At 40.7% G+C, this 12,514-nt stretch overlaps 2 protein-coding genes across 2 annotated transcripts; one reads left to right on the top strand and one right to left on the bottom strand.

Annotated features, from left to right (window-relative positions):
* Positions 1-1,579: 1,579 nt before the first annotated feature.
* Positions 1,580-5,409, bottom strand: LOC119720741. Its single transcript, XM_038190568.1, has 2 exons — positions 5,281-5,409; positions 1,580-3,410 (listed from the first exon to the last, which is right to left on the bottom strand). The coding sequence occupies exon 2, from the start codon at positions 3,378-3,380 to the stop codon at positions 2,049-2,051; it is 1,332 nt and encodes a 443-aa protein (XP_038046496.1). The 5' UTR covers positions 3,381-3,410; positions 5,281-5,409; the 3' UTR covers positions 1,580-2,048.
* A 152-nt stretch (positions 5,410-5,561) lies between these two features.
* Positions 5,562-10,074, top strand: LOC119720742 (syntaxin-18-like). The gene is made up of 11 exons (XM_038190569.1): positions 5,562-5,743; positions 6,079-6,146; positions 6,572-6,687; positions 7,061-7,138; positions 7,737-7,803; positions 8,118-8,200; positions 8,369-8,445; positions 8,729-8,787; positions 8,924-8,993; positions 9,400-9,480; positions 9,954-10,074. The coding sequence occupies exons 1-11, from the start codon at positions 5,591-5,593 to the stop codon at positions 10,044-10,046; spliced, it is 945 nt and encodes a 314-aa protein (XP_038046497.1). The 5' UTR covers positions 5,562-5,590; the 3' UTR covers positions 10,047-10,074.
* Positions 10,075-12,514: the final 2,440 nt, after the last annotated feature.

Raw genomic sequence — 12,514 nt, 5'->3', positions numbered from 1 at the left:
GCCCAATTGTCGCAAAAGAATTGATGTTCATATCGTGGTGAGTAAATTCAAAATAAGTTACAATGTTCATCTTTCCACAGCATTAACACGATATAACAAAACGATTGTTGATTGATGTGATGTGGGACATGGGTTTTGTTTCACCCTTGATGATGCATAACTTCATGTTATGCAATTCCTCTGATTCACTTCATGTCATGCACCCCTTCAAAAACTACCATGTCTCACACCACAGCAGTCAACAATTGTCAAATATCCACTCTGCATTGCTGAATAACATGATTCTCTGAATATGCAATTCAAAATTTCTAAAGTCATTCTGTTGTACAAAATGACACTCCAATTTTAGAAACTTATTTTTCTAACTAAAATATATACACACACGTACAGTGTAATAACAGGCCTATAGATGCAGCACCCTCAAATTCAGGTGTAACATGTTTCCATGACACTTAGTTTTCAAAATATCAAATACAGTCTGCCACTTAATATTAAAAAGGATTTCTTCATAAAATGATTCCTCAATATCAAAATTCCACAGAAGTTTCCAAAACATTTCAATCATTTACAATTTAAATATGATTTTACTGTGTGTCAAATCATGTCCATAGTACTTGACCAGACAATTAAAATAAATGTAATTACAAGTAATTCAAAAATAAATTCCCTTAATGTGATCAAGTCATAGAACCATGGGCAACAACAAAACCTGCTCAAGATCAGCACAATGACCAAAATACTTAGTCTACGGGAAGCAGAGAAAATGCTTTACATGCTTGTGTATTTGCACAATGCACAAGCTCACCTATTCTAGCATTTTACACTCAAATTGATTACCGTTTGAAAGTTGATATTTATGTACAGGTGTATGTGCATTTTTCACCCGTTATTTTCTAATTATGCTATATCTACATTTAAATCCCCTCTACAAAATTGAATTTTAGAATTTTAGACTGAAAGAGTTTTATATACAGTATAAGCTTTAAAATTTATTTTTAAAAATTCATGCAAATGTTGGCGAAATAATGAAAGTATCAAAGACAGCGTTCAATATTTTGTGTCGGAAAAACTGGGGGTTAATTTGGCAGCTACGTGTATACATGTGTACATGTACATGTATGTACATAGGAAGTGCACCAATACATGTACATGTACATTATCATGCTGATTGGCCAATCAAGAAAAAGAGAGGTTTTAAATTAACATTCTAATTATAAATTTAGTTGCAGTAAAATAAGTAAATAGTACGGAAGCCTTTAAATTCATGATGCCAAATTGTGAACCTTTTTGTACATGTACCGTAGTTTTTTCCCTAAACTTCAGAACCATTTGAGTTCAATCCTTTGTACGTGTACATGTCTTGAACACCAAAAGACATACCTGCAATAAATGTATGTACAAGCTACAAAACCACAAAACCAATTACGATACTGTCTTATTCATAAGCAGCTACATTGTATATAAAAACAAAATTGCGAGTTGGTTATTGCAATACATGTACATGTATGACATTTGTACTTACATGTAACTAAAACTGTTGAACTGTATTACATGTACATGTATGCATGGTAGTCGCCAGGATTTTTTCTAGAGGGGGCCTTTGAAGCTCTCAAAATCCTTGTACTTTCTCGAGCATATTCCCAATTTATCATTTTTTTTAGGGTGAGTGGGGGGGGGGGGGGGTACATTTGCTCACTTCATTTGATTTCACACCACATCAAATTATCAGCAAACCCTTGCCCATGTTTCACTTGTTGCATTACATGTACATGTAGAGCTCTTTGAATAGTGCCTGAAAGTGCACATGTTCTTTGCTGGTTTTTTTTGCAAAGAAAATCGGTATTGCACGGGCAATGTTCATCATCATCAAGTTGACTCTCGTCGAACTGCAACAAAGGCGCGCCATATACATCACGGTCTCCCATGGCCTTCCTGATCTCGGCTGCAGAGGCTAGCCCAGTGTCCCGACGCAGCAATGTATGATCAAATCTACATTTTATATGTAATGGATTCAATCAGGCACCTTGATTACATGGAATCTTGCCTTTCTAAAAAAATCCCAAGGAGCAGCAAATCGCTTCGATGTATTCTTTCAAAGGTGGTTGTGTTGAATACATTCCTCCCTGTATACTTCTGTTAGGTGCAGCCCCTTTCATGTAACTCACTGTGTTATCACTATTGATTTTCAAGCCAAGAGCAATATGACCTTTATTGGCAAGAGCTTTCTTTACTGCTATGAATAACAAGTTGTCACTGCCTCTGCTTGCTTTCACGATTGTAACACTTCCACATGGACGCATGGTGGGCTCCACTCGAAACATAGACGGCAAACCAAATTCATCAGTTACTGTATCGTATGAAACATCTCTTGGCAGTAGGTCAAGATGGGTTGCATCCACATGCAGCAAGGATTCACTGCTAGCTGTCGCTTGTTCTTCGGGCAGTCTGTGAGCACTTGACACAACCTTGGTTCCCCACTTAACAATCTGATCATACATTTCAACAGGAAAGCACCTTGATGCTTTGTCTCCCACAGTGAATGTTTCTGTTTCTGTTTCCAGCATACTTAAGATCTCCAATTCCAAATGCTCGTCTTCAGGTCCCATGTGGTAAGCTTTAAAATTCGCTTCACTATAAAACATGAGAATGTGCATTGGTCCACAAGAGATCCATGCCGCACATCCTTCGGGTTCAGTTCCTGTGGGTTCCTTAGAAATATATGCATTAAACATCTCGTAGAAGAACCGTTGGTTTGTGGAACCATCAGGTTTGATCTGTTGATCAAGTTCAGAATTGGGAGCAAAAATGAACAATTTCACCTTGTATTGTACATGGTGTATCTGCTTTGAATCCTGCCAGTCTAACAGGTATCTACGAAGGCACTCTAACAATTGAAAACAATCGACATTCTGAGAACTAAAACACAAGATCCGCCAAACGATCGAAATACAAGAATAAAAGAGCCATGGGAAACCGTCATTCTGAGTTGTCACTTTAAGTCTTTGGTCTGTATTATGAAACAACCGTTTGAAGAACTTTGGATTCAAATGGGTTTCCCCTTGTTGAAACTTCCCCTCACAGTCTGGACAAAAGGCGTAGTATGCCAACTTGGACGCCGTGACTCCTGTTCCACGAGAACAATCCAGGAACATGTCTCTTCCTGCTTCCCTCAGTATTGAAAGTGGGTAGAGGTGGCCCCGTTGGGTTGGCGTCTTTGTTACATCATGACAAAGAAGGCAAACGGGAAGTTTGTCACTGGGCCTCCACCGGTGTAGCAGCGGTGCCAGTTTGTACAAATCCAGGGGATCAACCCTGCCTTCCCTCTTCTGTTTAATAACACGGTCCTTCTGTTCTTTGTAGTCCTTTTCACTTGCCATCATGCATCACATCACGCACACCAAACGTAACACCTAAATTCCAAGAAAGTCAAGAAGATTGTTGTTAACATACATCTAGAAAATTAAGATAACTTTCGAAACTTGGATGTAATGAGTACATGTCTTCCTTTCCTACATGTACGTACATGTACATATGAATCAAGAACCTCAAGGTTCATTAATTACGAACATTAGTTTAAACAACGAAGCTCCAGCAGGATTTGTAATATTTTTTTTTGAATTGAAATAAAATCTTTACTGCAAAACAGAATTTACAAATAGTAATTTTTCACAGCACGCCTTATGTCTTTTTGACCATTCATCATTTTGTAGTTCCATTGTGCATGCCTTTATGCATTACAACTGCAAATCCCAGTTCAAGTTCAGCCAGAACAATGAGGCATTCCGGAACAACCAGTGTTCCCCGGAACATTTCTTTTAGTTTTCACAAATGAATGAATTTAATGTGGTGAGGGATACAAAATCTGTCTCTTCCTGAAAACTGACCATTTGTCAAGTTTTCTTGCCACCTCTTTATGTAAAATTGGAAGGCATGGACCCCTCAATGAGTTGAAACTTGAAAGGCTTAATTAGGTACCGGTAGGCTTTGCAAGCAGCAACAATGCTGATCAAATCTAATCAATCAAATTAAACACTGAATCAAATTAAATCAAAGTACGGATCAACCTATTTAAATTGCTTCACATATTGTCTAGCCTTACCCACCCCTATTTCAAAAGTGAAGCATACAGAATGTCCTAAAAAGTCAAATTTAGCAGGGAAAATATTGAAGTATTCACTGAGAAAACACTTAAAAATTTTCAGACAAGTCGCATACAGATATGGAAATCTTTCCCTTTATTTTTATATTAATTATTATAATTTGCTTTCGAGCCAACTCGTACCTGTGTCAACTCGTACATTTTGTACCTTGGACAACTCGTGCCTTGGACAACTCGTACCTTGGACATCTTGTACCCTTGACAACTCGTACCTTGGTCAACTCGTACCTTCATTTAAGACAACTCATACCATATACAATATGTAAGGTACAGTACGTGCGTGACTTCTTTACAGTGCGTGGTTCCTTGACTCCCGAATAATATACGATGCTTTTCAATTGCAAGTTAATTCCTATCCCATAGAACCACATTCCAATGGCTTTGCACAAATGGCAAACTAAGCGTGATCCGCGTTGGGCCTGCCGCCATGGCAAAGAAATTCGCTGCCAGGACTTGTTGAAATGACAGAGCCTTCTCAAAAATCACATTCGTGTATATTTTAATACACAATCCACTTTCAATGAGTTATGGCCAGTCCATTCCAGCCGGCCTCAGATCATTGTCCTGACTGACGGTACGACTTGACTTACGCGTGACAGCAAGTCATCTTAACTGAAGGTACGACTTGGCGAAGGTACGAGTTGTCCAATGTGTCCAAGGTACGATTGGTATAAATGATGTCGAGTTCAAGGTACGAGTTGTTCAAGGTACGAGTTGCCCAAGCCAAGGAAGGTACGAGATGACCTGTTTCCTATAATTTGATTTTACATACAGCTCTTTCGTTTTCAATTTCATTTTTTTCCTTTTTTCTTTACTTTTTACTTAATACTAGCTCACTTTTCTTTCATATTGGTGACGTGCACTAGCTACTCCTTAATGCCTGGCAATCCGCTTGGGACCAGTCCACAGACTGAGACATGACAGAATGCTCTGCAGCCATCTGCCATCGCCATACAACCAAATTCATTCAGGGTCGCAACAGTTTTTGCAAGTGAACTCAGTCACATGTCAGTGTCAAGTGCATATTAGTTTTTATTACATTTAATAAATTACAATGTCACTCATTGACAGATTTGGTCTGATCATGCTCAAATACTAGTGTTGTAACCATGGTAACTTACATGTCATGCATGTCATGCATGTAGAATGACTAGCGCCCCATCCCCGGCCCCATCGACGAACGCAATCTCAATTTCAGAATGCGAATACAAGAAGAAGGCCTGCAATGATGCTAGCAGGAAGGTGACTATCGACATCATAGTATGACGGTTTTCGAAACTGGTGTGGTGAAAATGTAAAACACATTGCTAGGAGTGGGATACTAGACTGGAATGGCCGCCATAGCCATGCGCCAACGCCCAAAATGATTTATTCTTCAGAAGTACGAGAGCTAGAGGGCGCACTTCATTTGTTGTTTTTCGGCATTTCATCATGGCATCCGACATCACATCGCTCTTCAAAGCTTCTGTTAAGACCGTTCGAACCAGAAATAAAGGGCTTGGAAGTGGCAAAGAGGCAGGGAACAGCTCCATTTTGAGTCATGCCAGAAATAAGACCGAATTTGCAATCAAAGCGAGGGATGTGGTGAGTTACATGCTTACAGTCTGCTCCGATTATCCGTCATTGTATTGTGTGGCCTTGCTCAGTTGCTGGATCTTGATCTTGCTGACTCGATTCGTCCACGTTGGCACTCAGACTGTGTGAATCCCGGGGGGCGGAGCAGGGCGGGGGGGGGGGGAGGAAGTTGGATGCCTTAGACCTGTGGTTGAAAGACACTAACTACAACGGCCTATGTGTAACTCATTTATCGCCAGGATTCAGTAAAGAGATTTAACTTGAAAGTGGAATCAGTGTTGGTGAAGTGAAGGAGTTTTTTTTATATAAAAGTGATCCCCTTTTGATTCTATTTCTAATTTTAGGCAAACACTATCAGCAAGCTGAAAGACTTCTTATTGGAACATCGGAGGGACTATATAAATGCTGCCAGGTACGAGCGAGGCACCAAGGAAGGCAGTGGATATTTGACCGGCGTGGGATTTCTTTTAGTAAACATTATTTTCACGGAGGCTTTCTCTGCCGCAGCTTTCCATTAATGAACGCTACTTGCCAGAGGAATCAAAGACGTCCTCCGGAAAAGTAACGTTCACTAAAACAAAACCATCGCCGGCTAAATATCCACTGCCACCAAAGAATGAATGTTTAACTATAAATAGACTCAAGAGTTGTTATCAAGCCATCACCGGCCAATCAAAGTCAATCATAAATAATCCAGATTCAATTCATTCTAGATCATCCTTCTCATTCCAGTACATCTCGGAATCAGTCGTTTTATTACCAAGAATTCCTTTCCAAATATGTTGATCATTTGAAACATGTATCAGTCTTAACCCCCCCCCCCCCTTCTGTCTGTAGTCACCTGACTTCAGATGCTGGCCGCATGACAGATGCAGAGAGGGATCAGATAGACACGGATGCGCAGCAATTTATGAGAACCTGCTCGGAGACCATCAGGATATTCAAGACGGAAGGTGGGTCAAAGTTGATCTGCCAGGCAGCAGTGGTTTAGTCCAGTCCATCAAGTGTGGTCAGAAGTATCTCAGATGTCCTTGCACAAATTGTCTAGTAACTAGTAACAGGAGATGCACAATAACAAAGGAATGCCTTTGTCTCATTTGAAAAGCTTGCTTACTGACTGGAGACTCTAAGGACTTGTGATCGACTATTTGAAGACTTAAGATATCTCGTGATGGACTAAGTTACCACACTCCTAGGCAGTACTGTACTTTTTTCACAATGTGCGTATCAGATAGTTTTATTTCAAACTTGTGTTTTGGGGGGCATAGACATAGCAAACCAAACTGAAAGATTCTTACATTTTGTTTTTATGTTTCCTGTTTCTAGTTTTCAAGCAGACCATGCCAGCTCAGGTTCGCTCACACAAGGAAGCCGTCTTTGAATTGTTACAAGAATATCTGAAAGGTTTGCCCTTTTTTGTCATAAGGCCTTTTTCACACTACACAAATCTCTGGGTTGAATCGGGTTGACAGAGTGTTGAAAACATGCTGCGTTTCACACTTGAAATTTTTTGACCCTGCGCCAACCCTGCGATTGAGTCGACACTGATTGAACTCCGACACTGATTGCCAGGGTGGAGATTTTTAAACCAGGGATGAAACTCCTGCCAGGGTTCAAAACGGCAGTAACCGAACAAAATAAGCTCGCCTTGCACGGAACAGGTGTGAAATGATTCGGGGTTGAATGCCGGGTTGAAAAATGAAAAACTCAACCTGAGGCGGCACTGGGTTCACCCAGGGTTGAGATCAACCCAGGTTGAGAGGCTCTATTGTGAAAAGTTAATTCCAACTCAGTAGTTGAGACAGTCCTTTCTAAAGTGTTCTAATTGAAACACAAGTTGGGATGGTCCCAGTTTAAGTTAAGACCACAGTCTAGTTGGAGTGTAACAAGATTAGAGTTATGTGACGGAGCATTTCAACACTAAAACTACAGTTGCATATTTTGGTGCCACAAATACAATTTTAAAAAACCCAACTCCATCAAGGTTTTTGATTTATTTCAGCCGTGTGTAAGCTGTACAGCGAGCAAAGAGCAGTCCGTGTCAAAAGGGTCGTCGACAAGAAAAGAATGTAAGTTAGTCTCCCATGGACCAAAGGAAAGTCACTGTTCCAAGTTAACATCGGGCATGTAAGATTCTCACTCCTAAAGAAAAGAAATTCTTCAAGTAAGACTCGAGATGAAATCTGTACAGTGTACCATGTGCCGACATCATGCCTTAGGTGAACAGGGGCAGGCATAGCAAAATGTGATGATATAATCTGGAAAGACTAGCCATCTAACTAGACTTCCTGACTTATTCTATTGTTAACATTTGAAAAAAAAAAAGTCATGGGCATTTCAGCCTTCTAGTTAAAGGTTTATTTTTGTTGTTGATTGGATTTAGATCCAGGCTTCAGCCAAAGCAGTCCTCCTTTTCCAACAAGCTGCAGCCATCGGCAACCAGCACACCAACCAAAGCTACTCAAGGTATTTGCCAACTGTTCTCAGAGAAAACAAAGAGCCCTCGGAAGAAACCGAAACTGTCTTTAATTATCATAATTTGATATCTTGGCTGAATAGTTGATAGCAACACTCTCCAATATCAATCTCTTTGATGACATAGTTATTGCATGGCTACGCATGTATTTGTTTCAGATTCTGGGTCCCCTGACTTAGAAACGACCAATCAGGAAGAAGACACGGAAGAGTTTTCCCCAGAGGAGGTTCAAATGGTGAGGCAACTTTTGTTTTTTCTCCTCTTTGGCTTCTCCTTAAAGTTGTAGGAAGTATTCTCTGCTTGCCATTTTCAAGGTTTCAACAGTGATTTTTACAACACAGTTCTTGTTTTATGACCATCTTTATTTCCCCAAATCCATGAAATGGTAATAGCGCCCTCTATATTAGTGCACAAAATTAAAACATAAATGACAGTGGATTTGTTCTTTGATTGATCATGCTTTGTTTTGTAATGATCTGTGCGTGTCTGAACTATTGGTTGTTTGTCTGTGATTTTAGTTTGAGCAAGAGAACAAGAAACTGTTCAATGAGATGAACTGCCTGGTGGATGAAGTCAGGTGAGACAGTCCTCAGCTCAGTAAGCCTAACACTTTCAGGCATTTCTGCTCGCATTGTCTGCTCGATATTTGTAGAGCACTGATTTCCCTTAAGATAAATGGTAACAACACTTTTATGGTTCGATAAATATTGCAGGCAGATAGAAGGCAAGGTGGTTGAAATCACCAAGTTGCAGGAGATATTTGCAGACAAGGTCTTACAGCAGGTATGTTACCCTGAGTTAGCACAATTTGACACGACTCATGACTGACACGGACTTGGCCAGACGACACGAGGCAAGTGACTTAAGACTTCATGACAGACATAACCACATGCGATGGCCAGTGCTTAATCAAGACATAACTTAGGATTGACCAAAATAATTGGAGAAATGACTTGGGATTGACCAAAGAGACTTGACTTGGGACATCAGACATGACTTGTAATAGACCAATTGAACTTCAGAAATGACTTAGTCTTTGGAATTGACACGTGTGGCATAAGGGATAACATGGGACTTGACCATAATACCTGGAGATTTAACTTGGGATCTTAACCTCATGGGCTTGGCGTAAGCTTTGGAGTTGGCTAGAGCGCTTTTGAGATTCTCTCTGTTTGTTTCATGCTACCAGGAAGCTGACATTGACAGGATAGCAGACACGGTTGTCGCGACAACAGAGAACATCAAAGAAGGCAATGAAGACATCAGAGAGGTACGTTTTCACTTTTAAAAATGTAAAATAGAAAACAATCTCCAACTAAATCGAACGTAAAAGCTGCTACCAAACATAGTCCCTTTCGTTTTCATCTCTATTTCAGTAATCTAGACAGAGTTTTACCAGACCATGATTATCTGCACACTCATAACTTTTCAGCCCATTAGAATGAAAGAGCGCCCTCTATAAGTCAAAACGGGAGATGCATGTTCTGTACACCTACATGTATCACAACTGGGGCCAGATTCATAGAGTTACCTGCCAAGCACAGTAGTTATTTGCCCAGCAAAAACTGCTTACCAGCCAAAATGTCATGCAAGGTATATTGCTTGTGACTGGTCCTCCGCTGATTCATGCCTTGCATGTAAATTTCCTCGAAAATTTTTCTGCATAGCATCTCTATGAAATTGTTCCCTGAAAATCTGTCGGAGGTACTTTTTCTCACTATTTTGGGTGTTTTTGTCTTTCAGGCAATCAAGAATAATGCCGGCTTCCGTGTTTGGATTCTGTTCTTCCTGGTCATGTGTTCATTCTCCCTGCTGTTTCTGGATTGGTACAGCTAGGGTGGGGGACAGGGTCATGGTGGGGCAGGGGGTGGGGCAGGGGGTGGGGGTGGGGGTGGGGGTGAGGGACAGGGTGTTGAGGGACAGGGTCATGGTGGGGGGGGGGGGGGTACTGGCACCATTTTCATGGAGGTCCGTGCTCGCCCCCTCCCCCTCCATTAAAAATCATTAATTGCACAAAAACAATACATTGTTTGTCTTCAGTGCCCCATTGAAAACTTGGTGCCCCACCAGGGCCCCCCCCCTCCAAAAAAGTTAAACACTGGTTACGCTGCTGCTTGTGAGGGGCTTGTGATGGATTTGTGGGGGGGGGTCTTGACTACACATATAAGCCGAGTGAGCTTAATCCACTTCGCAAAGATGCGCATTACTATTTGTCACATCCAAGAATTTCAGACTTGGCCTTAGTTGCCAATAGAGGTTTTGCTATCATATTCACCGTGTGTCTCTAAAGCTTTAGAGACACACGGTGAATATGAACACTCGTTAAACTCTTTTCAATCGGTCATGAGGTCTGTGGGAAGTATAATTTCAAATTTATCCAGAAATCAAGAACTTGACAAAAGTGAGCTGAGGCAACTTTCTGTCTGAAAGAGTACTGCTGTATCTTTATTGCTTGGAATCAAATATAAGCCTTTATCATGTACATAAATTACACAAAATTATCATACAATGTAAACTTGAAAATTGCTGAATAAATCTTTGATTTAAAAAATAAAAATTGGCTCGGATGTATTTTCATTTAACTCTGTATATAAGTTTCAGCCTCTGGAATGTCCAGTCAAATTAGAAAAAAAATCAATTACAAGTGATTCTTGACTCGGTGACAAAACTCAAAATTGTAGACTGAAAACAAATAAATAAAATACTAATACTATTTCTTTTCCAAAAAAAACAAAAAAAAACAATTTGTTGTAATTTAAGGGAATACCATGTTCACCCTGACCCTACCGGGTCCTTGAAAAACCACCCAGAGTCTTGGGAAGATTTTGCAAGATGCAGGAAAAGTACCCAGCCATTCAAAATTACGCAAGACAGCGAAGCCTCTTGATAGTCAAGTACAAAGAATGGACCGCTGGGTTCTTGCACATCCTAGAGAACTCGGGAAGGCTTACAGCACAAGGACTAATGAGTTAAAGATACATGTAGCATAGCACAGTGATTGTAATTTTTTTAGTTATAATATCCTCTTCACATACTGACCACAAGGGTAGATCTGGGGGGGGACAGGGGGAGGGGGCAGAGGGTGTGCCGGGGGGGGGGGGGGGGAATGGGCTCTCTCAAGTTAAAAATGGCCATATTTTGAGCAAATTTTGGTCAATGCCGGGGGGGGGGACCATTTAGAAATGCATAATGCTGAGACATTCAAATAACATTCATTTTACTTGTACATACATGTACTGCCAATACATTTCTCTTAAATAATGACCAAATCCCTGAGGGTTTCAAGTCTTACTACTCCACATCTTGGATAGCAATCAAGTTGCCGGCGTGTCAAATAATTCCCAGAGGAATTCACAAGGGTGATGTAAAGCCTGATCTCATCCCTAAGGAAATACAGATCCGGATTGGATGCCAAACAATCTGGGTTATAAATTTCATTTGTACAAATTTTACCACATCCAGTTCCGTCTGACCCACTTGTAATTGTACATTTGTACCCCATAACACACATTGTAGTGCACTTTTCTACACCCCAAATTCATCCTTGAATTACAACAAAAAAGGGCACAGTCACATCTTCACGTGAGCGCATTTTACCCGGAAAATGCATTATTGACCAAAAGAGGCAATAAGGAAAGTATTGGGATTTTCCTTGTACAAACTGAAAATTCAAAACCCCTCCAAAAGTGAACCAAACGGGCAAATAAGACGATCAGAAATTCTGATACGTTTAACCTTTTTACCAAGAAATTCCCTTTGGGAAATCCCGAGCACGTGCTGATCTGTAATTGCATACACACCAGCTGACTTTCACTTCTGTCTCCTACCCTCCCTCCTTTCCTTTTCCAACCCAGAACAATCGAGCCGAGGATGTTCAACCCATTTTCCCGTCATCTGACAACTTTTTCTTTGAAACCGCACTCAAAAAAAGTATCACGTCTCGGGCACGAACTAGCTCACCTGTGGATTGGATAATACAATGCGTGCTAGGACGTCCCCTAATGCTCGCAACTTTTTTTTGGTTTCTGCCGCAACTTTAACCTTGAGGCACCTGTGAAGTTCAAACAGTATTTAGCCTGTACCTGGGCCATTGTATCGGCCACTCTTACGCCCCCTGCGGCACAAGTCAACACAACCCTCTGTAACCAATCATTGTCGGTTTAATTTTTTTTTCAATGAAACCGGCCGACTGAATAAGAAATTCTCATGAAAGAAGGAGGGAGTGAGGTGTGCATTGTTTCATTACAACTAGACATAAGCTGCGTTTCGCACGCTCCCTTTTCCCTACAGGGGGTGGGTGGTGT

Source organism: Patiria miniata, unplaced genomic scaffold, assembly GCF_015706575.1.
Source record: "Patiria miniata isolate m_02_andy unplaced genomic scaffold, ASM1570657v1 HiC_scaffold_9, whole genome shotgun sequence".
Taxonomy (NCBI): Eukaryota; Metazoa; Echinodermata; class Asteroidea; order Valvatida; family Asterinidae; genus Patiria; species Patiria miniata.
This window is presented reverse-complemented; position numbering and strand designations above follow the sequence as displayed.

What these genes read in the sequence shown, in the direction of transcription:
- LOC119720741 (XM_038190568.1), bottom strand. Translation starts at nt 3,380, where the DNA reads ATGATGGCAAGTGAAAAGGACTACAAAGAACAGAAGGACCGTGTTATT.
- LOC119720742 (XM_038190569.1), top strand. Translation starts at nt 5,591, where the DNA reads ATGGCATCCGACATCACATCGCTCTTCAAAGCTTCTGTTAAGACCGTT. An exon ending in GTCGTCGACAAGAAAAGAAT is followed by an intron (nt 7,804 to 8,117) that starts GTAAGTTAGTCT and finishes GATTGGATTTAG; the next exon opens with ATCCAGGCTTCAGCCAAAGC. An exon ending in GCAATGAAGACATCAGAGAG is followed by an intron (nt 9,481 to 9,953) that starts GTACGTTTTCAC and finishes TTTGTCTTTCAG; the next exon opens with GCAATCAAGAATAATGCCGG.